The 26,016-nt window shown below is 39.5% G+C and overlaps 1 protein-coding gene across 1 annotated transcript in view; it reads right to left on the bottom strand.

Annotated features, from left to right (window-relative positions):
* Window positions 1–26,016, bottom strand: part of MRC1 (mannose receptor C-type 1) — a 97,802-nt gene that overhangs the window by 61,001 nt on the left and 10,785 nt on the right. Inside the window, exons 2-6 of the mRNA XM_010354747.2 lie at window positions 21,812–22,213; window positions 19,082–19,255; window positions 13,173–13,337; window positions 6,027–6,140; window positions 1,427–1,573 (exon numbers count right to left, since the gene is read on the bottom strand). Coding sequence (XP_010353049.1) covers window positions 1,427–1,573; window positions 6,027–6,140; window positions 13,173–13,337; window positions 19,082–19,255; window positions 21,812–22,213 — 1,002 coding nt within the window. The remainder of the gene's footprint in view (window positions 1–1,426; window positions 1,574–6,026; window positions 6,141–13,172; window positions 13,338–19,081; window positions 19,256–21,811; window positions 22,214–26,016) is intronic.

Below are 26,016 nucleotides of genomic sequence, written 5' to 3'. Positions count from 1 at the left end.
ACTATTACAGTATATTGCCATTTGTATGAAACAAAAATAATTATAAATGTATATGTTTATATAGTCACAGAATAACTAAGGGTGCACACCCAGAAACAATTATTCTCCAGGAAGGTAAACTGGGCGTTACAGGTAAGAGGTAGGGAGACCCTTATTATTTACCATGTTGTACCGTTTGAATCTCTAGCCATGTCAAGCATATTTTAAAATACATGAAATTGTTTTCAAAGCCAATGAGAAAAAAAAAAATCAAGAATGTCACATTGTCAGCTTCCTCCAGCAGAAAAACAGAAATGAATTAAACCATTTAAAGCGTTAGTTATCCCTCCAAAAACAGGTAATAATAAAAATATGTAGTTTGTCTTTCATCAATTTGAAGAAATAATTCTTGCCTTAGTAGTTTTTTCTCCTATAAAATTGTAAGGGACAGCACAACTGATTTCTTTTTTTTTCTTGAAGTCTAGCCGACATTTAAAATTCAGTTACAGGCCAGACACGATGGCTCATTCCTGTAATCCCAGCACTTTGGGAGGCTGAGGCGGGTAGATCACGCGAGGTCAGGAGTTCAAGACCAGCCTGGCCAACACAGTGAAACACCGTCTCTGCCAAAAATATAAAAATTAGCTGGGCATGATGGCACACATCTGTAAACCCAACTACTTGGCAGGCTGAGGCAGGAGAATCACTTGAACCCAGGAGGCGAAGGTTGCAGTGAGCTGAGATCACGCCATTGTACTCCAGCCTGGGTGACAGAATGAGACTCTGTCTCAATAAATAAATAAAATTCAGTTACAACTTTTTAGACATTTTATTCTAGTCTATGAAAACTTCAGTATAAGATGCTACACTGCATAGCATGGAAGCCCAGCCCAAAGAGAGCCGTAAGGACCTAATATAAATATCCCGTCCAAATATTAACTTTCTCACTTGGATTCTGGTTTTGCCAGGTGTGCAAGGTTTCTGTATCCTCTGAATATCTTTTTCCTCAACTACAGCATGTGAATAATGACACCTACCTCAGAGGACTGCTTGTGAAGATAACGTTTTTATTTAGGTCAGAGGGTCTCCACAATGCCCAGACACCACCGCACACTCAGAGAATGTTAGCAACCAGCACACAGAAATATTGCAGTAATATCATTCAGCTTACCCCATCGACTATCCACAAAACCTCTGGAGGCATTCCAACAGTTACACGTAAGCCCACAACGCCTGGGCGTAAGTCTCCACAACGCCCAGACGTCGTCGCACACTCAGGAAATCTTAGCAACCAGCACACAGAAATATTGCAGTAATATCATTCAGCTTACCCCATCGACTATCCACGAAACCTCTGGAAGCATTCCAACAGTTACACCTAAGCTGTAATGGTGCTTATCTTTCAATTCTAATAGTTTAGGCACTTCAGACCCCATAGACCACTTACCTGAGGGAATAACAAAAGAATTCAAAGTAGTGTTGCCCTTTTTGCAAATATAGCCTAGTTTCTGAACACATTCCAGGTTCTCCCATTTAGCATTTTTTCCAGGATTTAGTGACACACAGCTTTTTCCAGGTTCAGCTGATGGACTTCCTTTGAGGAAAAGGAAAATTTAAAGTGGACTATTATAGCTATTCCCAGCAGAGAGCATCCCTCCCACGTGTCCTCATGTCTTCATCCTGGAGGTTCAATGGACCCCCATTCTGTCTTTTGCTACACATTCACAAAAAAACATTTACTGACTGCAGAGCAAAAGACAAGATGGGTGTCTATTGTTTTCTTATTGTTGGATCACTCCAATACTTAGAATGTTGATAAAGCAAATATACTTCTTTGAAACAACCTTTTTCCCCATTATCAACTAATACAGCTACATCTTAAAACTTACAGTTGTCACAATGGATTACATTATCAAAGAGAGGTACCTAATGAAAAGAATGCATGATTATGCAGCCATTAAAAAAAAAATGAAATCATCATGTCCTTTGCAGCAACATGGATGCAATTAGAAGCCATTATCCTAAGCAAATTAACACAGAACAGAAAGCCAAATAGCCATGTTCTCACTTCTAACTAGAAGCTAAATATTGAGTACTCATGGACACAAAGATGGCAACAACAGAAACTGGTGACTATGAGATGGGGGAGGAATGGAGGGTAACAAAGTTTGGAAAACGAATTACTGGGTACTATGTTCTCTACCTGGGTGATGGGATGGATCATTTATATCCCAAACCTCAGCAACATGCAATTTATCTAGGTATGTAAAAACCGTGTACATGTATCCCTGAATCTGAAAGTAGAAATTATTAAAAAGAAAGAATACATCATGTTCCAAACCAACCATGTTAAACATTATTAGGGCCGGGCACAGTGGCTCACGCCTATAATCCCAGCACTTTGGGAGGCCAAGGCGGGTGGATCAACTGAGGTCGGAAATTTGAGACCAGCCTGGCCAACATGGTGAAACCCCATCTCTACTAAAAATACAAAAAAAAAAAATCAACCAGGGAGGTGGCAGGTACCTGTAATCCCAGCTACTTGGGAGGCTGAGGCAGGAGAATTCCTTGAACCCAGGAGGCAGAGGTTGCAGTGAGTGGAGATCACACCACTGCACTCCAGCCTGGGTGACAGAGTGAGACTCTGTCTCAAAAATAAAAATATAAAATAAATGGAGGAGAAAAAGTTAATGGGAGAGCGAGAAGGGCAACATGCTGTGCTCCCAGAACTAAAACTCTCTCACTATCTTCAACTCAGCCTATTGAAGAATACTTTCAGCAGCTGTGCCTTATCCGTTTCTTAGTGGAAACTGACTAAAGAACCTGATAAAGTCAGTGTTGCTAGTGGGATGAATACAGGCATTGATATATTTCACATGTGTTTTGCTATTCTAATATATGATTTAAAAACCAGTATTCCCCAAACTAGCTTCACTGTCCACCTGAAGACAGGGTGAATGAGCCACATTCTGTTAATAACTATGCTTTGTGACCTTACAGATGTCTATGTAAGCTGTGCCTGAACTTCACTTCCTTTCCTGCAAGACGGAAATCATATTACCTGCTCCACAAAGTCTGGAGCAGGTAATAACCTAAATAAGGGTTTTTTTTTAAAGGTTTGGTGGTAATGGTTAGTAATAAGCATAAAGTAACCATAAATAATGGTTGGTAATAAGCATAAAGTTATCTTTTTTTTTTTTTTTTTGAGACGGAGTCTCACTCTGTCACTCAGGCTGGAGTGCAGTGGCACGATCTCGGCTCACTGCAACCTCCTCCTCCCAGGTTCAAGCAGTTCTCTGCCTCAGTCTCCCGAGTAGCTGGGATTACAGGAACCTGCCACCACACCTGGATAATTTTTGTATTTTTAGTAGAGACGGGGGTTTCACCATCTTGACCAGGCTAGTCTTGAACTCCTGACCTCATGATCCACCTGCCTTGGCCTCCCAAAGTGCTGGGATTACAGGTGTGAGCCACCACGCCCAGCCAAAGTTATTTTAAAGTTAGTAATAAGCATAAAGTTATCATAAAGTTAGTAATAAGCATAAAGATATCTTAAATATTTGTTGATACGGTAACTAAAATAACAGGATAACTGAACTAGCAGATAAGGTATTAGCACTAAAAATAAACTTTCAAGAAAAAATACATTTTCTAGCTATTAGTTATTAATGTGTTAATTAGAAAATCATATTATACATTTATCAATACCTCTCTCAACTTTGAGACATTAATTAGTGGTTTTAATGTTTACCATAGTTATTATATATTTGAATTCACACTTACACATCATTTATGCAAAATATTCTGACTTCAAAAGGGAATATATTTTAATAGATTCATTACTTGGTAATTATTCAATTGAATGCTTGACTGAACAATTTATATGAAACCAATTTTTAATTTTCACAATATCTCTAATTTTCATTGGAAGAAACTCTCATACCATTTCACAAAGCAATTTAATCTTGCACCTACTTCTTAGGAATTGAGGTTTAATTTAAAAAAGCATTTACTTCCCTTTCTTAATCATATTCCACTTTCATTCTTTACTTCACCCAAAGTTAACTCAGAAATGTTCTCCCTGAACTTGTAGGATCCAAGTGGTTAAATATCATAATCATCACCCCTGATTGAATAAATTAAATGACTGCCTACTGTGCATAAAAATTTAGCAACACAGAGAAGAATACATTCTAGTCCCCTAATAAATTTTATTGTCTAATAAATCAGATTGAGCCCAACCAGTACTCTCTAATTGCATCTGGCTGAATGGGTAGACAGACACCTAAAATCTTCACCCACAGAAAAAGGATATTTTATATGTATTCTCTTGCAGTAAGTCTTCCCATATTCCAGAAATTTTGACTTCCCACATTCCAGAAAAAAATAGAACTGATTATTAGCTCAAGACTTGAGTGACAGCACTGTAACCATCATTTGTTGAAGTAATGCTTTGAAACTGGAATTTCACAGTAAAATATAATTTATTTAAACCAAAATATATTCTCTAAAAATGTTCTCTCATGTTTTAGCATCTATTTGAAATGTTGTTTTATTGCAGTTTTTCTTCTTGCAATACAATAAACCAAATACAGAAAATGGAGAGTTTGGCCAGGTGCAGTGGCTCACGCCTGTAATCCCAGCACTCTGGGAGGCTGAGGCAGGCCACATCACCTGAGTTCAGAAGTTCCAGACTAGCCTGGCCAATGTGGGCAAATCCCATCTCTACAAAAAATTTAAAAAAAAACAGCCAGGCATGGTGGTGCATGCTGGTAATCCCAGCTACTTGGGAGGCTGAGGCACGAGAATCATTTGAGCCAGGAAGGCTGAGGTTGTAGTGAGCCGAGACTGCGCCACTGCACTCCAGCCTGGGCAACAGAGTGAGACCCTGTCTCAAAAAAAAAAAGGAGAGTTTAATTTTCTAAGCCAAATGCAAAAACCACTCAATGGCTTTAAAAAAGAAGTCTGACTGTCTGAAGAACACCGTATTATAATAGTATTGCCCATAAGAGAATTGGTAAGTAAAGATGTGACCAATATGATACTTCTGTCCTTTCCCACACCCATGGCAGACATCACTAATCATTAATTGCACTCTTTCCTAAGAAAAAAAAAAAAATGGGATTGAGGGTGGGGATTGGATTCATACCCAATAGAAGGCCTCAAGTGGCTACTAACACTAGTTGGTACTGGTGAATAAGATAAAAGCTTTATATCTCTTTTTTGTTTTCTCTAAATAGTTGCTCAATATGTAAACTTATTTTATATTGTGTTACTTTTATGTTATGACAATGTAGAAACAATTAGCTCACAGCATTTTCTATCCTCTAAAAAATGAGAAAGTTGTTGTAGGTTTTATCATCCCCAACTGTTTTTCTATAAACTACAAACTGTCTAGAAACCTCTAATGAATTTTTATGCTAATATGGAATATCATAAGCTGTGACTGAGATAGTATTTTTAATCCAGTGCTATTAAATCAAAAACAGGAAAGGGGGCTGTTAATGTAGATGTTAAAATCATTGTCACAAGGACAGCAAAACTGCAAATAGCTCATGACTCAAGGTACAGTCATAAAAAATTCTCCAACCCAAAATAATTTCAATCCACTTGTCAAACTTGACAAAGAGATGTTGGCTAATCCTCTCAAGGATGGTGACAAAGTCGATGTAACAGCAAGTACATAGTAACAATGGAGCTAGCATTTTTAGGAAGTCATGTTTAAGAATAGATACAACATCTGCTTTTGAATGTAATACCCAACAAATCAGGGATATACTGAGAATTGAAACTTTAAACAGAGACCTTTATTGATTTGTGTGAGAATCCTGGCAGACAAATCCCTATCCCAGGAAGCTGGTATATAACCTTAAGGTTTAGTATATGGAAATCTAGTTGGTAGATTTCAAAGCAAGGTGAAATGAACTGTATTTGATGAAGTCTAACAATTCTTCTCTTTGAGATCAACAGGTGAGATAATAAAGGTCTTCAAGGCATCTAGATGACTTAAATTTGGATTAATTCAGCACAGACAGGCTTAATCCTACCTGGTAACCAGTTCAAATATCGGAACGGACTGCGGTCACTCCACTGCCAACCACTGTTGAAGCTCAGACTGTTAAGTCCAATCCAGAGTCCTGAGGTCAAGGAACTGGTTAATCCTATATTTTTAAAGAAAGCAAAACAAACAAATAAGAAACTGCCATTCAGATAACAGTTGAAATTAAATTCAGAATTAAGTGTTTGACTACAAATGTAATTGAGGGAATTCACAATAATCATGCCTACCATGTCTCCTTTGATTCTCCTGACAATCTAAGGCAAGTAAAATTATTACCTTCATTGATAGGTGAGGAAACTGAGGCAGAGGGCGCATAGGTAACCTGGAAAGATTTTTAAGGTTCCAACCCAGATCCAATGAGGCTTCAGACCCTATCATCTTAACTATTATCTACTTTCTCAAGGATAATGTCAAGGATAGTGTTGTGTGAATATGACTAAGTATTACCTCAACTGCATATTTCAAAACTTATTTTAATAATTTTATTTTATGATTTTTTTAAGTCAATTTCTCTTCTTCATTAAAATGATGATTAAATACTAATCACTAAGGGCTTATGCTAACACCAAGGATGCTTTGCTTAAGCAGTTAAGAAATCAAAATTACAATTACAATGTTTCAAATTCTGTACTAGGACTGATGTGGACCTCATTTCTTCAACAGGAAACACTCTAACCTATTATTACCACTATCCTTTTTTTTTTTTTTTTTTGAGACGGAGTCTCACACTGTCACCCAGGCTAGAGTTCAGTGGCGCAATCTCCACTCACTGCAACCTCTGCCTCTCGGGTTCAAGTGATTCTCCTGCCTCAGTCTCCCTAGTAGCTGGGATTACAGGTGACAGCCACCATGCCTGGCTAATTTATTTTTGTATTTTTAGTAGAGATGGGATTTCACTATGTTGGCCAGGCTGGTCTCAAACTCCTGACCTCAGGTGATCCGCCCACCTCTGACTCCCAATGTGCTGGGATTACAGGCGTGAGCCACCGTGCCCGGCCACTTCTATCTTTTTTAACGCCATCAATGAGAATTCTCTGTTCTGAGTTATTTTAATTTATTAAAAGTAATTAATTAAAATAATAACTGTCCTTTGGCTTTTAAAACATTTTTAAAATTTATTTTTATTTTTTAGAGATGAAGTCTCACTATGGTGCTCAGGTTGCTCTCAAACTCCTGGGTCCAAGCGATCCTCCTACCTCAGTCTCCTAAGTAGCTGAGACTACAGGTTGCACAACACTGTACTCAACAACCTTTAAAAAAATTCTTTAAAATAATTTTCACAAATTATTTAAAGTTGTACTAACTTGAATAATAATTATCTCTCTACTTGCAGAGATGTATTCTACAGGACGTGCTCCTAAAAGTAGCATTTTCATACTAGCTATTCCCAAAACCAATTACTCTGGGATTTTTAAAAACTTAGTTAAGAAAATAAAGTGTATTTAAGTTTTAAAAATTGTAAATAATTTGCTGATTAAAGAATTGAAGTCAATTTTGTCTGAGATTACGTAACTAAATTACTATGTTTGGCATAAGAAATGATAATAGCTCTTTAAGAGAAATATCTTTTGACATTTTTTACCAGCTCTAAGTATTTATAAACTTGTCTTGAAAAATTGAATTAGTTAATACTTTTTAAAACAAAGCCTGACATATGGTATGTGCCCAATAAATGTTAAGTTACTACTGTTATTATTACCATTATTATTATTATCAATAGCTTCATACTGAATTAAGGTTGGCAAAAGGTGTGACTTAGAAACAAAATTCAAACCTTGGATTAAAATATATCTCTTAAAGCAGATGAGTGTTGTCCACAAATAATTTTCTCTAATACGCTTTTGTAATTTTATAAAAGAACAGACCAAAATATTTTAGTATTGCCTCACAAAGCAACAAGTCCACGTGCTAAATTTTTGTTGTTTGTTTTGTTTTGTTTCCAGACACCAACTCAAACCAGAAATTTTTTTGTACAGTTGGGGTCTTGCTATAGTGCCCAGGCTGGTCTTGAACTCCTGAACTCAAACAATCCTCCCACCTCAGCCTCCCAAAGCACTGGGATTACAGGCCTAAGCCACTGCGTCCAGCCTCACATGCTCAAGGTGTAACTTTGCTGCATACGTTGTCTGAACTTGTTAATTGTTTGAAATGGTTATATACCAACTTTTGAACTTAGATGTGATAGAAGAGACACAAAAGTCCAATATTACACTGGTATTTTTATTTTCGTGTTTTGTTTTTTTTTTCTTATTGAGGTCCAATGTGTTTTTCAGGCAGTACCAAAGGAAACTGGTAAAAACAATCGGGAAACAAGTCAAATTTCACTTCCTATATCTTATTTCAGTTCTGTAAATCCTCATCCTGCACATACGGAGTCATAAATCTGATTCAGGACTCAGGGACTCCATAGAGTGTCCCAACATTTTTCAGGGTAGAAACAGAAGGGAAGATGATAAAACAGCTGTGGGTAGTGTGCAAATGTGTTGCCAGGCAGAAACATTTCACCTGGCAGATAATATGAAATCAGATCACCACCAATCTGGAATACATTTACTGGAGCCAGGAAATGTTGACAAAATTAAGGGTTCTCATCAGTGCTTTGGGAACCAGTGGATCCCCAGGTGTTCTGTGCGTGAGACACAGGCAGAGTGAAATGAAAGACAGCTGAATTCCAATTTTCTAAACAGGAGGCATTAAGCAAGTTCCCTAACTTCTCCCTCCTAGTCTGTTATCTCATCTATACTGTGGGGCTAATAATATTCATTCATGAAGTTGCTGTAGGCTTTAGAACTAAAGCCCAGAATCTACTACATGGTAGCTCTTCAGTAATCGGCGGGCAATTTAATTAGAGTCATCAAACCAGGTTCTACATTTTTAAACAATGATACTGACTCTGGCCGAGTGTGGTGGCTCACGCCCGTAATCCCAGCACTTTGGTAGGCTGAGGCTGGTGCATCAGCTGAGCTCAGGAGTTCAAAACCATCCTGGGCAACATGGTGGAACCCCGTCTTTACTAAAATACAAAACATTAGCTGGGCTTGGTGGCACGTGCCTGTAGCCCCAGCTACTCAGGAGGCTGAGGCATAAGAATTACTTAAGCCCCGGTGCCACTGCAGTCCAGCCTGGCGACAGAGTGAGACTCCGTCTCAAAAAAAAAAAAAAAAATACTGACTTTTCAAAACCCTCATATAAAAGAAAACTTATTTTAAAAGTGTAAATATTTTGTAGGTTTTTTTTTTTCATTTTAATGGCATATTTTCCAAAAGAGAGTGGATCGCAATCACACACTCACACCACTGTTTTCGATTCTTCCCCAATATATCTCGATCAACACTGAGTGTCATCCCTTTCTTTCAAATAAACAGTGGGGAGAGGATATCTTTCCCCTATTTTTTAAATTCCCTGTCAGATTTTTCTTGTTCTAATGTCTGATATTTTTTACTTAAAGAAAGGCAGGAAGTACTACAAATCTCATTAGAGATGCCATTCTTATCCAGATGCCAGTGAAAATTTGCTGACTGAAATTCCGGAGGCTTGGATAAGATTCAAGTCAGTATCTGAGGTGAACCCAGCCTCTGAATCTCCTGGGGCTTGTTTGCTGTCCTGATGGACACAAGAATAGCCCTTGCTGATTAGGGAAGCATTTCCTGCAGCCGGAGTCTGATAGCAGAGTCCGGAGACCAGGAAATGAGTCTGTGATTGGGCAAAGCCGCTGTCGGCTCAGATCACTCGTTCCTTCTGTGTAGCTGGTGGAGAGAGCACAAAGGAACCTGTGCTGTGTCCCTGGGCTTCCAAGAGATAACACACCCCATAAACAAATTCAAACACAAAACCAAAAACACACCAACTGAAACCATTTCACCTCTGCATCTCTGATATATATTTTTTCTTTTCTTTTTTCTTTTTTTATTTTTATTTATTTATTTATTTATTTTTCGAGACGAGTTTCACTCTTGTTGCCCAGGCTGGAGTGCAATGGTGCGATCTCGACTCACTGCAGCCTCCACCTCCCAGGTTCAAGCCATTCTCCTACCTCAGCCTCCCAAGTAGCTGGGATTACAGGAGCCTGACACCATGCCTGGCTAATTTTTTGTATTTTCAGTAGAGACAGGATATCACCATATTGGCCAGGCGGGTCTCAAACTCCTACCTCAGGTGATCCACCCACTTCGGCCTCCCAAAGTGCTGTGAATAGAAGCGTGAGCCACTGTGCCCAGACCACCTCTGATACATTTTCTCTCGTGCCTGCAGGTCTGCCCAAATAACCACAGGACTGCCTCGAATCATCTTTTCTTTTCCTTAATCGTCTACATAAATTTACTTTTGTCTCTTCTGTACTTTCTCCTCTTCCTCCTTATTTTTGTGCATGGTTGTAAACATGAATCACTCCGATCCTTTGTGTTCCACTATTAGAAGGGTCCTAAAGGCCAATGCAAAACAGAATAATTGAGTAGACAGAGGAAGAACCCTATCTCTAAGATTATGAATGCACAGTGACGTCATATTGCTTTCTATCCTCAGTCTCCTTAATAACAACTTATAGGAGAGATGTGTTCTGGTTGGTGACGGGTGTCATCTGAAAATAGCTGGAAAAAGGTAGGTGCTAAGAAACGAGGCCAGGTAGGGAGTATGCTCTTGCCATTACATGGGTTCACACACATTAGCTCCTTTAACAGACAAGGTCACCAAGGCACAGGTGCCTCAGGAAGTCCCCACGAGCTCCCCCAGTTTCACAGAGCTAGGACCTAGGCAGTCTGGCTCCAGAATCTTCGCTCTTAGCCCCTCTGCTCCACTGCCTGGTGTTGGCACCTGGACGTGGCAGGAACCAACACAGTGTTTTGCCAGATACGCTCTTTCAACCAGCTGCCTCAGAATCACCCAGGAGTTTGATAAAAGGCAGATTCTTGTGCCCTGAGTCACACCTACTGATCTAGAATCTTCGGGGTCTTGGCCCAGGCATCATCACTTTAACAGAATTCCAAGGTGATGAATAAGCCACTTCCCACAGAAGAACCACTGCATTTACTGTCTTCTTGTCATGAACTGTCTAGTTTTCCAAACAGGAGACTGAATTTCTAAATATTTTTATTTTGCTGCACGTGTCAGTCAGCAAACGTTCAGTGAGACTCTTCCTTGGAAGGCTCTGTGTGAATCTCCTTGTGGGGAGAGGGGACATAGATATTCACAAGACATTCCCTGTTTTCAGCTATTTCCCCCCTCTAACACAATCTCCACATGGCCTTCAGTTTGCTTTCCATGCAGGACTTGTTATAATTGGTACCTATTCATTTGTTTGTTTTCTTGTTTACATCTGTTTTTTCCCATTGGACTTGAAGCTGCATGTGGACAGGACAGAGTCAGCTTTGATGTCCCCAGGACCTAGCACAAAGCCTGGCACATGGGTCCCAGGTATCTTGGGAATGAATGAATGAATGAGTAAATAAATAATAACAAATTAATGTATTTATAGTGTTATCGAGGAAGCAGGACATATGTGTGAGTAACTATTATATTAATAAAAGTGGTAATAAGCAAATAAGAGAAATGCAGATGGAAACAGAACTGCATTTCAACTGTATACAATTGTGAGAATTCCAGCCAAAAGAAACGACATGGGAAAAGATGTGAGGGTGAAAATGGATGAGGAAAAACAAGGAACCCAAGACTTCTTCTTTATCGGGACTACAAAATGCAAGACCAGGAACTGTACAGATGTTCGGCAGATGGCAACCTTGAATGTCAGGCAAAATGTATTTTGTTAATTATTTGATGGGAAATGAGAAGCCACAGGGTTTTTTTGAACACGGCAGTCATAGGAGCAGAGACAGATTAATATTAATCTAGTCGTGTCCCGAGAAACCAAAGGGAGGAGATTTTGGGGGCAAGAAATTGGGGATGCTTTTGCTCCCACACTGATTTCTGGTCCTAATCTCTCTGTTTCCCCAAGTGTATATTTTAGAACCTAAAACAGATACTCTCTTCTCAAGCAAACTTTAGCTCTTTCAGTCTTCACAATCTAATAACAACAGATGTTTTAAAAACAAACACATTGGCTGGGTGCAGTGGCTCACGCCTGTAATCCCAGCACTTTGGTACGCCAAAGCAAGTGGATCACCTGAGGCCAGGAGTTCATGACCAGCCTGGCCAACATGGAGAAACCCAGTCTCTACTAAAAATACAAAAATTAGCGGGGCGTGGTGGCAGGCGCCTGTAATCCCAGCTACTTGGGAGGCTGAGGCAGGAGAATCACCTGAACCCAGGAGGTGGAGGTTACAGTGAGCCAAGATCGCGCCATTGCACTCCAGCCTGGGCTACAAGAGGGAAATTCCATCTCAAAACACAACACAACACAACACAACACAACACAACACAACAACAACCAAACCAAACACACTGTGGAAAGAGTATCAATAAAAACCGAAAACCAGTAGAGCCTGGGGGTTCAAGGGACGGGAGGCAAAAAGAACTCGGGGTTTCAGGGTTTCAAAGCAGCCTTTGACTTGTCCCTGCAGTGGTAGCAGTGTTTTAACAGATCATTTTGACCTCTATGAGGCTAATGAAAGACTTGTGGCTTCAGGTTAGACCTGGATGATGGATACTTGACCAAGAGCCTTCAGGTTAGACCTGGATGATGGATACTTGACCAAGAGGCTACAGGTTAGACCTGGATGATGGATACTTGACCAAGAGGCTACAGGTTAGACCTGGATGATGGATACTTGACCAAGAGGCTACAGGTTAGACCTGGATGATGGATACTTGACCAAGAGGCTACAGGTTAGACCTGGATGATGGATACTTGACCAAGATTGTTCCACTGCCTTGCGTCCAAGAACGACATCATTAATCAACTGTGGCATATTTTACTCTGATTCGAGATTAGTCCTCAGAATCTCTCTTAGCACTGGCTCTAGAGACTCTTACAACCAACGGTTGACTCATGAGATGAGAGCTATTTGCCATTCCTGGTGTCCTTTTCAGAATAGATTTTCGTAACATCTGCATAAACTGCTTGAGAACTGCTTCTGTCATATAACATCTATAAACACTTGTGCTGTTGACTTGTAAGTTAAATTATATAAAAATAAAGCACTCTTGATTTTACTTGAGACTTTTCTTTTCATGTCATTACCTGTCAGGTATGTTTGCTCATGTATCTCTGTGATGCTCAGGAGCTCAGCGTTCTGCTGTTGGCAGCTTTTCCTTGCCTGGTGCCACATTAAAGCGGATTTGGAGTTTATCTGGTAGGAAATGCTGGTCAGTGGGTCTTTATTCCATAAGCTTTCACTGCCCTCAACTGTGAAAGAAATCAGATGGAATTTGATGCATTATGCATGGAAAACACTTTCAGTGAACAGCATTATTTAAACCAGCCTAGGAGTATTTTTGCCTGAAGCACTTTCTTTCCTTTCTTTTTTCCCCCTGCTTCTACTTCTTTTTCTTTTTCTTTTTTTTGAGACAGAGTCTTGCTCTGTTATCCAGGCTGGAGGGCAGTGCTGTGATTTTGGCTCAGTGTACCCTCCAATTCCTGGGGTTAAACAATCCTCCCACCTCAGTTTACCGAGTAGCTGGGACTCCAGGCATGCACCACCATACCTGGTTAATTTTTTAAATTTTTGCAGAAATGAAGTCTCGCTATGTTGCCCAGGCTAGTCTAAAACTCCAGCTCTCAAGCCATTCTCCTGCCTCGGCTTCCTAACGTGCTGAGATTACAAATGTGAGCTACCATGCCTGGACTGTTTTACTTGTTTTTAAGGTGGCTTTGAGATTTTCTTTACTCCTGAAATGAAGTAGGAGGTGGGGGATAAGGTTTCAAAGGATCAGCTACATCCAGTCTCTTCTCCCTTCCTAAAGAAAGAAAGGCAGGCACCATCTCCCTTTCAGGATCAGTTGAGTTGGGAAGTGAGACAAATGGAAAGACAATAGACCTTGGATACTACAAAAGGTGGGAGGGTGAGGATTGAAAAATTATCTGTTGGGTACAATATTCACAGTTCGGGTAATGGGTACACTAAAAAACCAGACTTTGCCATGATGCAATATATGCATGCAAGACATCTGCACATATACCCCCTAAATAAATAAAAACAAAAATAAAACTTTTTTTGTTTGTTTGTCTGTTTGTTTGTTTGAGACGGAGTCTCGCTCTGTCGACCAGGCTGGAGTGCAGTGGCGTGAACTCGGCTCACTACAAGCTCCGCCTCCCGGGTCCACACCATTCTCCTGCCTCAGTCTCCCCAGCAGCTAGGAATATAGGCGCCCGCCGCCACGCGTGGCTAATTTTTGTATTTTTAGTAGAGATGGGTTTCACCGTGTTAGCCAGGATGGTCTCGATCTCCTGACCTCGTGATCCACCCACCTCGGCCTCCCAAAGTGAATAAAACTTGTTTTAAAAGAACAGACACCAGCCCAAATTCCTTGATCTAGCAAAGTAAGGCAGGGAAAGCGAAGAAAATAAACGTACATCTTCTCGGCAGGTGGATATTTTGCCTTTGCCTGCACATTCTAGTTTGGTCTTTCTGGAAGCATAAGGTTGTCAGCAGGGAAAGTAAAAGACTCCTGCAGACAGACTGGCCTGGGCCTGCACCTGAGGTCCTATTGCTCACTGGAGACTTGACTTCAGATAAATTATTAACTTTTGGAGTCTCGTTTTCTCATTGCTAGAATATATTTAATACAGGTGGAGCTCTTAGCAATAGCAAATGTTGCTTGTAACTTTTTCATTCCACAGAGTAAAAAAGTCACAAGCTGATTTCTTCCTTTGCTATGTTATGATTCCTAATAAATTCCATAAACCTGATTGTACTCTATAAGCAGCCAATAATATATAGATAAATATTATTGATAGTCTTTCACATATATGATGTTTGTGAAGCCAGTAAACAAATGAAAGATTTTTGCATGCTTCGTATAGTGCATATTTCTTTTTTCTTTTTAATAATATAAAATTCTGCTTACAAGCCATGTGAAGTAATAATCTTTTCATTTATTTGTAAGGAGAAAAGGAAGTATTATATAACTTCTCTGAAAATGTTCTGAGAAATACTCAGTTTGCTAAGAAATTAGGCAATTTTCCATAAGCACATAGCCTACACTCTTGTAAGTCTTAACTGTATCTAATTGCCCTTTATATCTGATGAGGAAGTGATCATAGACCTTTTTGTAATATGCAAACCACACACCATGATATGAAACTTGTGGTCCCATGACATATCGAAGAGGACGAAAACATATCAAAATTTGATTCAGGCAACAGCATAGAAATTTTTAAGATGCTTTAACTACAAAATCATTATATGTTTATATAAAAATAAATTTGAATCAGTAATACTAAATTTATAATGATCTGAGGTCTTGCTAGTTTCATGTCTATGTCGGTGAGACCATTCAAATGAGACTAATTTGGGGTATATTTGAAGGTAGAGATGTTTTAAACAACTCGTTTTAGACACGTGGAGGAAGGTTTTGTTTATAATATGGTAGAACATGCCGGGCGCCCTGGCTCATGACTGCGATCCCAGCACTTTTGGAGTCTGAGTTGGGTGGATCTCGAGGTCAGGAGTTCCAGATCAGCCTGACCAACATGGTGAAACTCCGTCTCTACTAAAAATACAAAAAAAAAAAAAAAAAAAAAATTAGCCAGGTGTGGTACAAAAAAAAATTAGCCAGGTGTGGTGGTACACACCTGTAATTCCAGCTACTCAGAAGGCTGAGGCAGGAGAATCACTTGAACGCGGGAGGCAGAGGTTGCAGTGAGCCGAGATCATACCACTATACTCCAGTCTGAGTGACAGAGCAAGACTCCATCTCCAAAAAAAAATATATATATATATACACACACACACACAGAAAATATATATATAGATATAGAAAATATATATAAATATATATATATAATGTGAGATATAAAAAGGGTTTTATTGTTGTTGTTGTTTAACCTAGGAATAGAGGCAAGTGACATAAATTACATAAGAAGGAAATGCAATTGGCCTTTCACTTAAAGAAAGTATATTTTAAACCAAGGGATTTAAACATATTTCTCAATGAATGTATAGGTTTGCTGATTGCATACCATCTCCCCAAGGAGTTCAAATTCCCACAGTGAACCAACACAACTGATGTTGGAAGCTAAAGTTGCTACAGAGAATTGAGAGAACCAAGACTTTTCCTTTTCCTGTTCTCATGATACTTGAAAATAATGTCTACGTGGAAGGAAAGCATTACAATAACGATGCAACAGACAATGGAGAGCATCTATTAAGTGTTACTAGGTTAACAACTAGTTCCTCATCCTCCTGTATAAAACCTGCCAGTTTTAAAGCTGATCTAAAATAAAATGCTTGGCCAGGCATGGTGGCTCACGCCTGTAATCCCAACACTTTGGTAGGCCGAGGTGGGTAGATCATTTGATGTCAGGAGTTCGAGACCAGCCTGGGCAACATGGTGAAACCCCATCTCTACTAAAAATACAAAAACTAGCCGGGCATGATGGTGGGTGCCTGTAATCCCAGCTACTCAGGAGGCTGAGGCAAGAGAATCACTTGAGCCTGGGAGGCTGAGGTTGTTGTGAGCCAAGATCATGCCAATGCACTCGAGTCTGGGTGACAGAGTGAGACCCTGTCTCAAAAATAAAGAAATAAATAAAATAAAATACTCTTTTGAAAAGAACACAAAATGAAACAGATTGGAAGACTATAAAGCCCTTTAAGAAAGATATTAAATGTACAAAATGTGCTCTAAAATTTTAATGCATATTGAAATCAAACAATTTATTTTCTATGATTATTTTACATTTAACAGGAAAAAAAAACGTAATTTGACAGTGAAGGCATAAATACAAGTAATAAGACTAAAAATTTATTCCACTGAACAAACTCAAGATACGCCTCCAACGTACATCCAAGGATTTCCAAGGTTGTGAGTTTTCTTTGTGATTAGTAACTTACCATTTGTCCTCCACATTTCATTCATGAAATCACACGTTCATCTAACTCTTTTGTCAATTTCACTTATGTGGAGGATGCTATAGTTGGACCCGTGAAATAGAAACCCTTAAGAAACTCCATGAAACAGATTAAGAAAATATCATTCCTATTAAGTAAAGGAGAAAGGCACTTTCAATCACTTGAAAACCAAGTATTGCTTTATCTTAGAAAAAAAATTGCTCAATGTGTTTCGGAAAAAAATATTTCAAATACAAATATTCGACATTTATAAACCTTCAATGGACATCAAATGTCTTTCTAAAGATTGACATCAGAGAGACAAATAGAACTACCTCAGTTAAGACCGAGAGAGCCGTGTTGCTATGAAAGCCTGTGGGCTTTTGTGAGTCTTCATTTGGAATGGAGAGACTGCACTCTGAAGACAATTACAATAGTATACGGGTATCAGAAATTAAATTTACTTTTAGTGGGATAATTAAGGATTATAAATCCAGAGAGACAAATAAGGACAATTCTTAGAATTCTGGCTTTCATTTGTCAAACTCAGATATTTTTGTAAGTCATTCTGTTTTGCAATAATGCTTGAAATAGTGTGATTACGTGTGGAGTTGTGGTCTGGAAAGTTGAGTTGTGATTCTATTGTGACTCAGGCAGTGTCATAATCATTCCAGACCATATCGAATGCTCTTTGCTCTGCCCAGTCCCTTTGCAGGGCAGCAGAAGAAAGAGTTCTGGATAATACCAGGAAACAAGAGCTGCTCTGATCTGGTCTAAAGTAGCAGGTGAGAGGTTGGGGGTAAGAAGTTTGGGAAGGGTGGAGCCAGCGTCAGGAAAAGGGTGTCTGGTGATGGGGAACGTGAAGCAAAGAGGAATGCTTCCTTTTCCTCTTTTCTCAGCCCCAGCTCTGCCTCGCAACATGATGCCCTTCTCCACCACACCTAAAATTGGCTTCACTGTTTGCTTACAGATTGTTAAGCGCGGAAGAACACCAAGAATTCATCTGCTCTGGTGCTTTCCCACCAAGATAATGCAATACTACTTATTTTGCATCCTTGCAATTAAACTTGAATTTTCATTTTTAAGAAACCTTCAAGCATATAAATTACCCATTTCCACTGATTTCTAGCTGTGTGAAACTAAATGGCACTCCTCTTAATTTAAACATAAGAAGAGTATCATGACTACCATTTTCACTGTGAAGAACGCTTTTGACGACATTGACACAAAATTCAGGACCTTCACGTCTTTCTCCATCAAACCACATGCTTGTGGCTTCCTTTGAATTCTGTTTTTGATCTACGGTTTCATAAAGGTAAGGCATTTCAGAGATGAGGGAATAATAGCATGCCTACCTACCTCCAGTGTTAAGTATATATTATATTGTGTACAGGATAATTTTCACTGAGTAACTAATAGTTGGCAAAAATAAAGAAGTCATGGCCGGGCGCGGTGGCTCACGCCTGTAATCCCAGCACTTTGGGAGGCCGAGGCGGGCAGATCACAAGGTCAGGAGATCGAGACCATCCTGGCTAACACGGTGAAACCCCGTCTCTACTAAAAATACAAAAAATTAGCCGGGCGTGGTCACAGGCGCCTGTAGTCCCAGCTACTCAGGAGGCTGAGGCAGGAGAATGGCATGAACTCGGGAGGCGGAGCTTGCAGTGAGCCGAGATCGCACCGCCACTGCACTCCAGCCTGGGCAACAGAGCAAGACTCCGTCTCAGTAAATAAATAAATAAATAAAGAGGTCACTTGATAGAGGGAATGTTGGGACCATGAGGGTGCAGTCTAGTCCTCTTAGCATGATCTCAGGGAATGCTGAGATAGTAGGGGTGAGTCTAGTCTTGCTGGCAAAATCAAAATACACATACAAAGACTACAATAGAAAGTCCAACATCTGTGTTCTAGTCTTCAGCCAATATAGATCATTTTCTCCATTGAAAAATGGAAATATCTGTAAAAGGCTGTAGTAGATACAATGAGGTCATAAACATGAAATAACTTTGGAGGAAAATGCTCTAGATAAATTCAAGGTCTTTCACTACATTCTTAGACTAAATGTACCCAGCTTTTCTTGGTGATAAACAGTACTTACATTTCAATGGACAATATCCAAATAGCTTGTCTGTGTCATAGTCAGTAGTGGTTCCACACCAGAGCCATCCATCTGACCGCCCAGCACTCGTGCAATCTGCATACCACTTGTTTTCAAATTTGAATGGGAATGCACAGGTTGCTCCATTGGCGTTGCCCAGTAGTGTATACATGGCTGGAAAAACATATTGACTTGAACTTGGAATGTGAGTGATATTTCTGAACACTGACTTTCCAATAAGAAGCCTACTGAAGGAATTGGTCTTACTCTTCTGATCACACTTGGTGCACCCACACGGGGATGTTTGTTGTTGTTCTTATTTTTTTTCCTTCTCCTTCTACCCTAGTCTTTTGCTGGGTACATAGAGCAGTCTGTACTTAGCAAATAACTCTTAGTGCCACTTCATTTCCATTGTGTTTTGGAACATTTTCAAATGAGACTAATTTGTTAAGTTATACCATTTGAAAATGTTCCAATGGTACAATTCAAAGTGGTACCAATAACAGTGGAAAATGAAGTGGTACTAGTTAAAGTGGTAATAATAACTCACAGTACCACTTCATTTTCCACTATCTTTTCCGTCTTCCTCTATTGACACCAGCTTTAACTTCTAAATTTCCTCTGAAACAGTTTTCTCTCCTGATTAAAATCATGAAGCTTTGGAATCTCTAGATAAAAAATAACTCCTGAAATCAAGCAATCCTCTCGCCTTAGCCTCCCAAGGTGCTGGGATTACAGGCATGAGCCACCACACCTGCCAGCTTTATTAACTAACTCTATTTAATAATTACTGAGCCATTCTATACACCCAACACTGATGAGGCCAAAAGAATCCCAACTACCTCACTGACACATCATGTAACTGCAGTCAATTTACTCTTCTTACAGTCTGAACTTCCAAACAACCATCAAATCCATCTAAGTCTACAATTCTGGTTCCATTCTTCTAAAATAATTCCTATTTTCAAAAAGTTCCACCATTCCACCCCCTCCCCCATGTTCTCATCAGAGAAAAAGAGACCCTACAATACATCCTCTCAACACTGTCTTCAATGTGTGTTCCCAATCTCACGGTCACACTGAGGAGCTAGAACTGAGGGACAGGATCATCTTAAGTGCTGGGAGATCTTTGGAGAGTTTGCAAAATGTAGTCAATGGACCCTATGCCACAGAATCACCCACGTCTTCATAGAAATCATTGAATAGATTCCTGGGCTTTTTCCCAATATACATATTAAGAAGCTAGTAGAAGGAGGAGCTTAGGATCTGTAGTTCTAACTAACTCTCCTATTGATTCTTAAGCATATTAAAGTTTGAGAACTATCAGCCCAAACCCTGTGCATATTTGTCTCAAAACCAGTGGGGAAACAGAAAGGGTAGGGGGTGAGGGAAGTATATTATATTTTAAAATAAAACAAAAATCCGATGTCTTAGCACCAATCTTCCTCAAGTTAAACTCTTCAATTAGCACAATTGACCCATCTGTGGAATTTGACTCGGTCAAGTTTAATTCACCCTTCTCCTTCCTTGTAAATTTCTATTGAGTTTCTCCTGAAAGGTTCTTTTGTGTTCACTTAGCTTGCCTCTCATATCACTTCTAAATCTATGTTTGAAAAATGCTTCAAAATAACTTCTTTCTGAGCCCTTCTCTCACCCTATTTCAATTCCTATTCTCCCCTGTTCTGCATGTAGATGGAAAATAGAAAGCTCACAAATTATCACTTTACAAAGAACTAAATTGCTCTGCTCAGTCTTAGCTGAGATAAGCTAGGTTCAACCAATCTTAGTAGCCCAGTAACATAGCAATTTTGGAAACAGGTTATCTCTTGTCCCCAAAAGTAGGCTCTTTCTCTGACCTTGAGGTTGTTCTGGATAACATTTCACAATAACCAAGTATCCAAACCTAAAATGTGATTATAACATCATCTAACTCAAGAGACCAGCCTTTGTAACAAGGCTTCAAGTTGTTTTGTATTTTTGTTTTATTTTCTGTGCAGCCACCAGATAATGAAATTTGGTCAATATAAGAAAGAACTAAATACTCTGATTTTATTTAACCTTCAAGAGGTCAAGAAACCAACACATATAAGAGGATTCCTCCCACCGCATTGGTGGCATCACCTTCTCTGATGGCTAATTAAATAGACTGCATATTAATTTACAAGCTAATCCTTCACATTTTATAATCATCTAATTTTTACAGTCTCTAAATACCCATAACCTGACAAAACAAATCAGAAACATTTAGAACCCCATGTTGTCAAGGGATCTGCCGAGATTTCATCTTAGGCAATCTGAATTAGGAAAGAATGTCCTATGGATCATTTTTCCAGGGATAACTTAAATCAAAGGAAAAGAAATATTTGGCAAAATTCATTTATCACTACAACTTTATAATGTTAACTAGGAGGCTTTGGGTCAAAGACTACAAGGAAAATGATGTTCTGAAAAATGTAGCCCATAGTTAAAAGAATAAAACCTCAGAGAAAGTTAAAAGAATGCCTTCCCATTAATTAAAAATAGCTGAAGTATCATTCAGGACTTTTTACCGCACTTATTCACCATCATGTCTTCAAAATAGTTCTACAGAATAGTTGAAAACACAAAGATGCTGATCAATTGATATTTCTAGTACACACCAAATAAGAACATGATGATTTTCTTGAATTAGGTTCCAACTAAGAAGATGAGAAAAATTTGACACGAAGGTAAACATTCCAAGCATCTTACCTTCATAACCTCTAGAGCATAGATTGTCTGTGGTTCCATAGATCTTCCACCTGCTCCATAAACCCGATCCTTTGTAGAGCATAACATTCTTTTCCTGTCTATTGCCATAGTTAAAAAACAAATCTTCTCCTTTGATCCCCAAAAGTGTGTCATTTTTGCACTCCCATTTCTGAAATTCACTTTTTGAGTCACAGGCATAGAGAGTGATAGCAACCCAGTCAGTTTTTGATGGCACTCCCAGGCATAATTTAAACGCAACACTCATAATCTGAGATTCGGACACCCATCGGAATTTCTGTGATTCAGCATCCTGGTTGCAAGTCGCGGTTTGGACGGCACTGGGACTTACTGCTTCCACACAGCGCTTGTGATCTTCATTATAGATTAAAAATTGCCTGGTGTCTGTTTAAAAAGAAAGCAGCAGGAAAAGAAGAAGAAAGCAAGCATGGGTAAGTGGATTCGTGTAACAAGGATAATATTTTAGGTCGAAAGTTTCCAACTCTTCCATTTCCCTAAAGACTTAAGATTGCAGGAAAAGAGGTACTGATAACTATACCTGGGGCCAGCTCTCTTTGAGGATCCCTGAAGCTGGAGGGAGAACCTGGACTGAGGGCCTGCCAAGGTGCCAGCACTCAGCTGGATGTCCTTAAAATGTCCTAGTTCACTATGAGGAGTCTCCTGAAAAGGCCCACCTTACATGTCCAAGGAGTGGAACACACAAGGGAGATAACAGAAAGGAATAATATCAACGGGGAAAAGAAAATTTGGGTAAAATGAATACAATAAACTGTAAAATTAAATGCATGTCTGTCCTGGAAAAGATGTGTGTTTGCTTGTTGTTTTTAAAGGACAAGGTCTCGCTCTGTTGCTCAGGCTGGAGTGCAGTGGTGCAGTCATGGCTCACTGTAGCTTCCAACTTCTGGGCTCAAGTGATCCTCCTGCCTCAGCCTCTCAAGTAGCTGGGACTACAGGCTCACGCCACCATAATCAACTAATTTTTTAATTTTTGTAGAGATGGAGTCCCACTGTGTTGCCCAGGCTGGTCTCGAACTCCTGGCTTCAAGCAATCCTCCGACTTCAGCCTCTCAAAGTGCTAGGATTACAAGTGGGATCCACCTCACCCGGACTAGAATAGGATTTTGAAGTATGACACATCTCAACACATTTTGGTATTATTTGTTAATAATTTAATAGTGAAGTTTGCAATAAAGGACAAATAAACGTAAGTTTTATATCATTGGAGATAATATTTTATGAGAATAACTTTAGAAATAACATTTTGTATATTCATAATTTGGAACTGGTGATTTAAGTAAATATGTAACGATGGCTTATACTTAACAGCACATAGCTGCTAACTGGCAAAACGGAACTTCCTCTTACAAAAGAGGAACAAAGGATCTGGTAAGCATTTTTTTTTCCTTTAATTAAATCGAAATTGAATTCATGTAAAGGTTTCTCTTTTTTCTTTATTGTTAAGGAATACAGAAATGAAAGTAACCGAGTGCTTGACTTTTGTGGCATAAACATCCAGAAATTAAACACATCTTGTGACATTTTCCTAAATTCCATGTGCTCACCTTGTTCTTTCAAAATGAGCTGGTAGTAGTGCAGATGTTTGAGGTTCTCACTAAATGAGCTCATTAGTTTTAATTAAAGAACTCCAGTGAAATCTTAAAAAGTTAGAACCACGCCACTAGTAGAGTCCTTCAGTGTTTCCAGAGCATTTTTGCAAACCGTATTCTGTTGCCTGTTCTGAACGCCGCAGGGAAGTTAGCACCACTTACACTCTGAGATCAGTTCTAGACCCATAAACTTAAAGCTTATAATAAATTCTTGCCTCAAAAGATTTTCTCCTGACACGCTTCTCTATATGCTCTTGTCCACACTAGTTCCAGACCTCCTACCTCTATCCTACCTTGAAATGATCATCTTAAAAACAAACAAACAAACAAACAAACAAAAAAACCTTTATAGCAACATCCAGTCTGGTGCTTGATCAAATATCTGGGTGCCAAGACCCAGCCATGTTGACACATAAAATTAACTACTGCAGTGTATTTTTGGGTACCGTCGATAGACTTCACTACTGTTTTAGAATGCAAATACAAGCTGAAAATCCAGGAAGACTCCTATACTTTTAGCTTATGGATCTTGAGGGATGGTGGTGCCAAGGATGAGAGAAGTTTGGCACTGTCTTACTTAGAGTGAGTAAGACTTACTCTCACTTCCTCTATGCTACCTGGGTTCCTAGTTCTCTGCAACTTCAAACCTCTGCCTGGGCTCCTCTGCTAGGTTACTCATTCATGCTGCTTTGATTTCTTGGAATCGGAACTCAAGCCTGCATCCAGACACCTGCCTCTGCTGGCTTCTCTGCAGTTGACATCTGTCCACCGAACATGCAATACCTGTCCCAGTCTCCTCCCGTCTAGCTGAGCTTCCTTCCACACCTGATCTCATTTTGTAACTGCTCATGCCCTAGTGGGACAAAATGAGTAATTTTTTACCTTGGCAATAAAATGAGAATTTTGATAATATAGGACTTTGCTCACCATGAAACACAGGAAATAGGAAAATGAAAACGGTTTTTTAAAAAACAGTGACTATGATCATTTACTTTATGCAAAGGTAAATTATCTTGTCTAATCTCAAAATGTAACAAACTCTGAAACTTTTGCCATAGATACCTGTAAACTCCACTATACTAGCCTCTAAATTTAACGTAATTTGTTTGTGTTATTCCACCTACTTTTTTTTTTTTTTTTTTTTAACCTGGACTTATCTTCCACTTTTCAGATAGCTTTGCTTAGTAATACCTCATTGTTAATAATAGTAAATATATCGGCCGGGCGCGGTGGCTCAAGCCTGTAATCCCAGCACTTTGGGAGGCCGAGACGGGCAGATCATGAGGTCAGGAGATCGAGACCATCCTGGCTAACACGGTGAAACCCCATCTCTACTAAAAATGCAAAAAACTAGCCGGGCGAGGTGGCGGGCGCCTGTAGTCCCAGCTACTCAGGAGGCTGAGGCAGGAGAATGGCATGAACCCAGGAGGCGGGGCTTGCAGTGAGCTGAGATCCAGCCACTGCGCTCCAGCCCTGACGACAAAGCAAGAGTCCGTCTCAAAAAAAAAAAAAAAAAAAAAAAAATAGTAAATACATCTTCCACCTTATACTTTGGCCATTTTCATTGCATTTTCAAACAACAGTCTTGTTAACTGGTCAAATTCAGTCAATTAAGCGGTTGGTAACTAGGCTTTTAAGAGAAGACATTCAAAAATCTTTATGCATGAATAGTGTTCCCTCTTCAGATGTTTTTACACTTATTTGACTTTTGTATGTTTAATTTTTATCTGCAGTCCATCTTAATTTCACTCTAAGACAGACAGCATTTAATGAGTAACATCCAAACTTCTCTTTCTCATTCTTGGCACCACCATCCCCTGAGATCCACAAGCTAAAAACCTAGGAGTCTTCCTGGATTTTTAGCTTGTTTTTGCATTCTAAGACAATAGTGAAATCTACCAGCTCTACCCAAAAATACACTGCGGTGGTTAATTTTATTTGTCTCAACATGGCTGGGTCTTGGCACCCAGATATTTGATCAAGCAGCAGACTGGATGTTGCTATAAAGCTATTATTTAGAGCTGAGATGATCATTTCAATCAGCCAACTTTAAGTAAAGCAGCTCACTCTCCTCAGTGTGGGTAGACCTCATCAAATCAGGTGAGGGTCTTAAGAGAAAACAAACTGAAGAAGAAGAAGAAGGAGGAATTCCCCAAAGAACCTTGGCAAAGAACGAATTCTGCCTCTGGACTGCTTTATTTCTGTTTTCGTTTATTTGTTCATTTGTTTTTGAGACAGGATCTTACTCTGTCACCCAAGCTAGAGTGCAGTAGTGCAATCACAGCTCACTGCAGCCTTAAATTCCTGGGTTCAAGCGATCCTCCCACTTCAGCTTCCCGAGTAGCTGGGACTACAGACCTGTGCCACCACACCCAGTTAATATTTTTTATTTTTACTGGAGACAGGGGTGTCACTTTGTTACCTAGGTTGGTCTTGAACTCCTGGGAGCAAGTGATCCTCCTGCCTCGACCTCCCAAAGTGCTGAGATTACAGGCCACCTCACCCAGCTTTAGACTGCTTCAGTCTCAAACTGCAATATCAACTTTCTCCTGAGTTTCCCGCATACTCCTCCACTCCTGC

The sequence above is a fragment of the Rhinopithecus roxellana genome, chromosome 11 (genome assembly GCF_007565055.1).
Source record: "Rhinopithecus roxellana isolate Shanxi Qingling chromosome 11, ASM756505v1, whole genome shotgun sequence".
NCBI lineage: Eukaryota > Metazoa > Chordata > Mammalia > Primates > Cercopithecidae > Rhinopithecus > Rhinopithecus roxellana.
The sequence above is the reverse complement of the archived record's forward strand: the minus strand, read 5'-3'. Positions and strand labels throughout refer to the sequence as shown.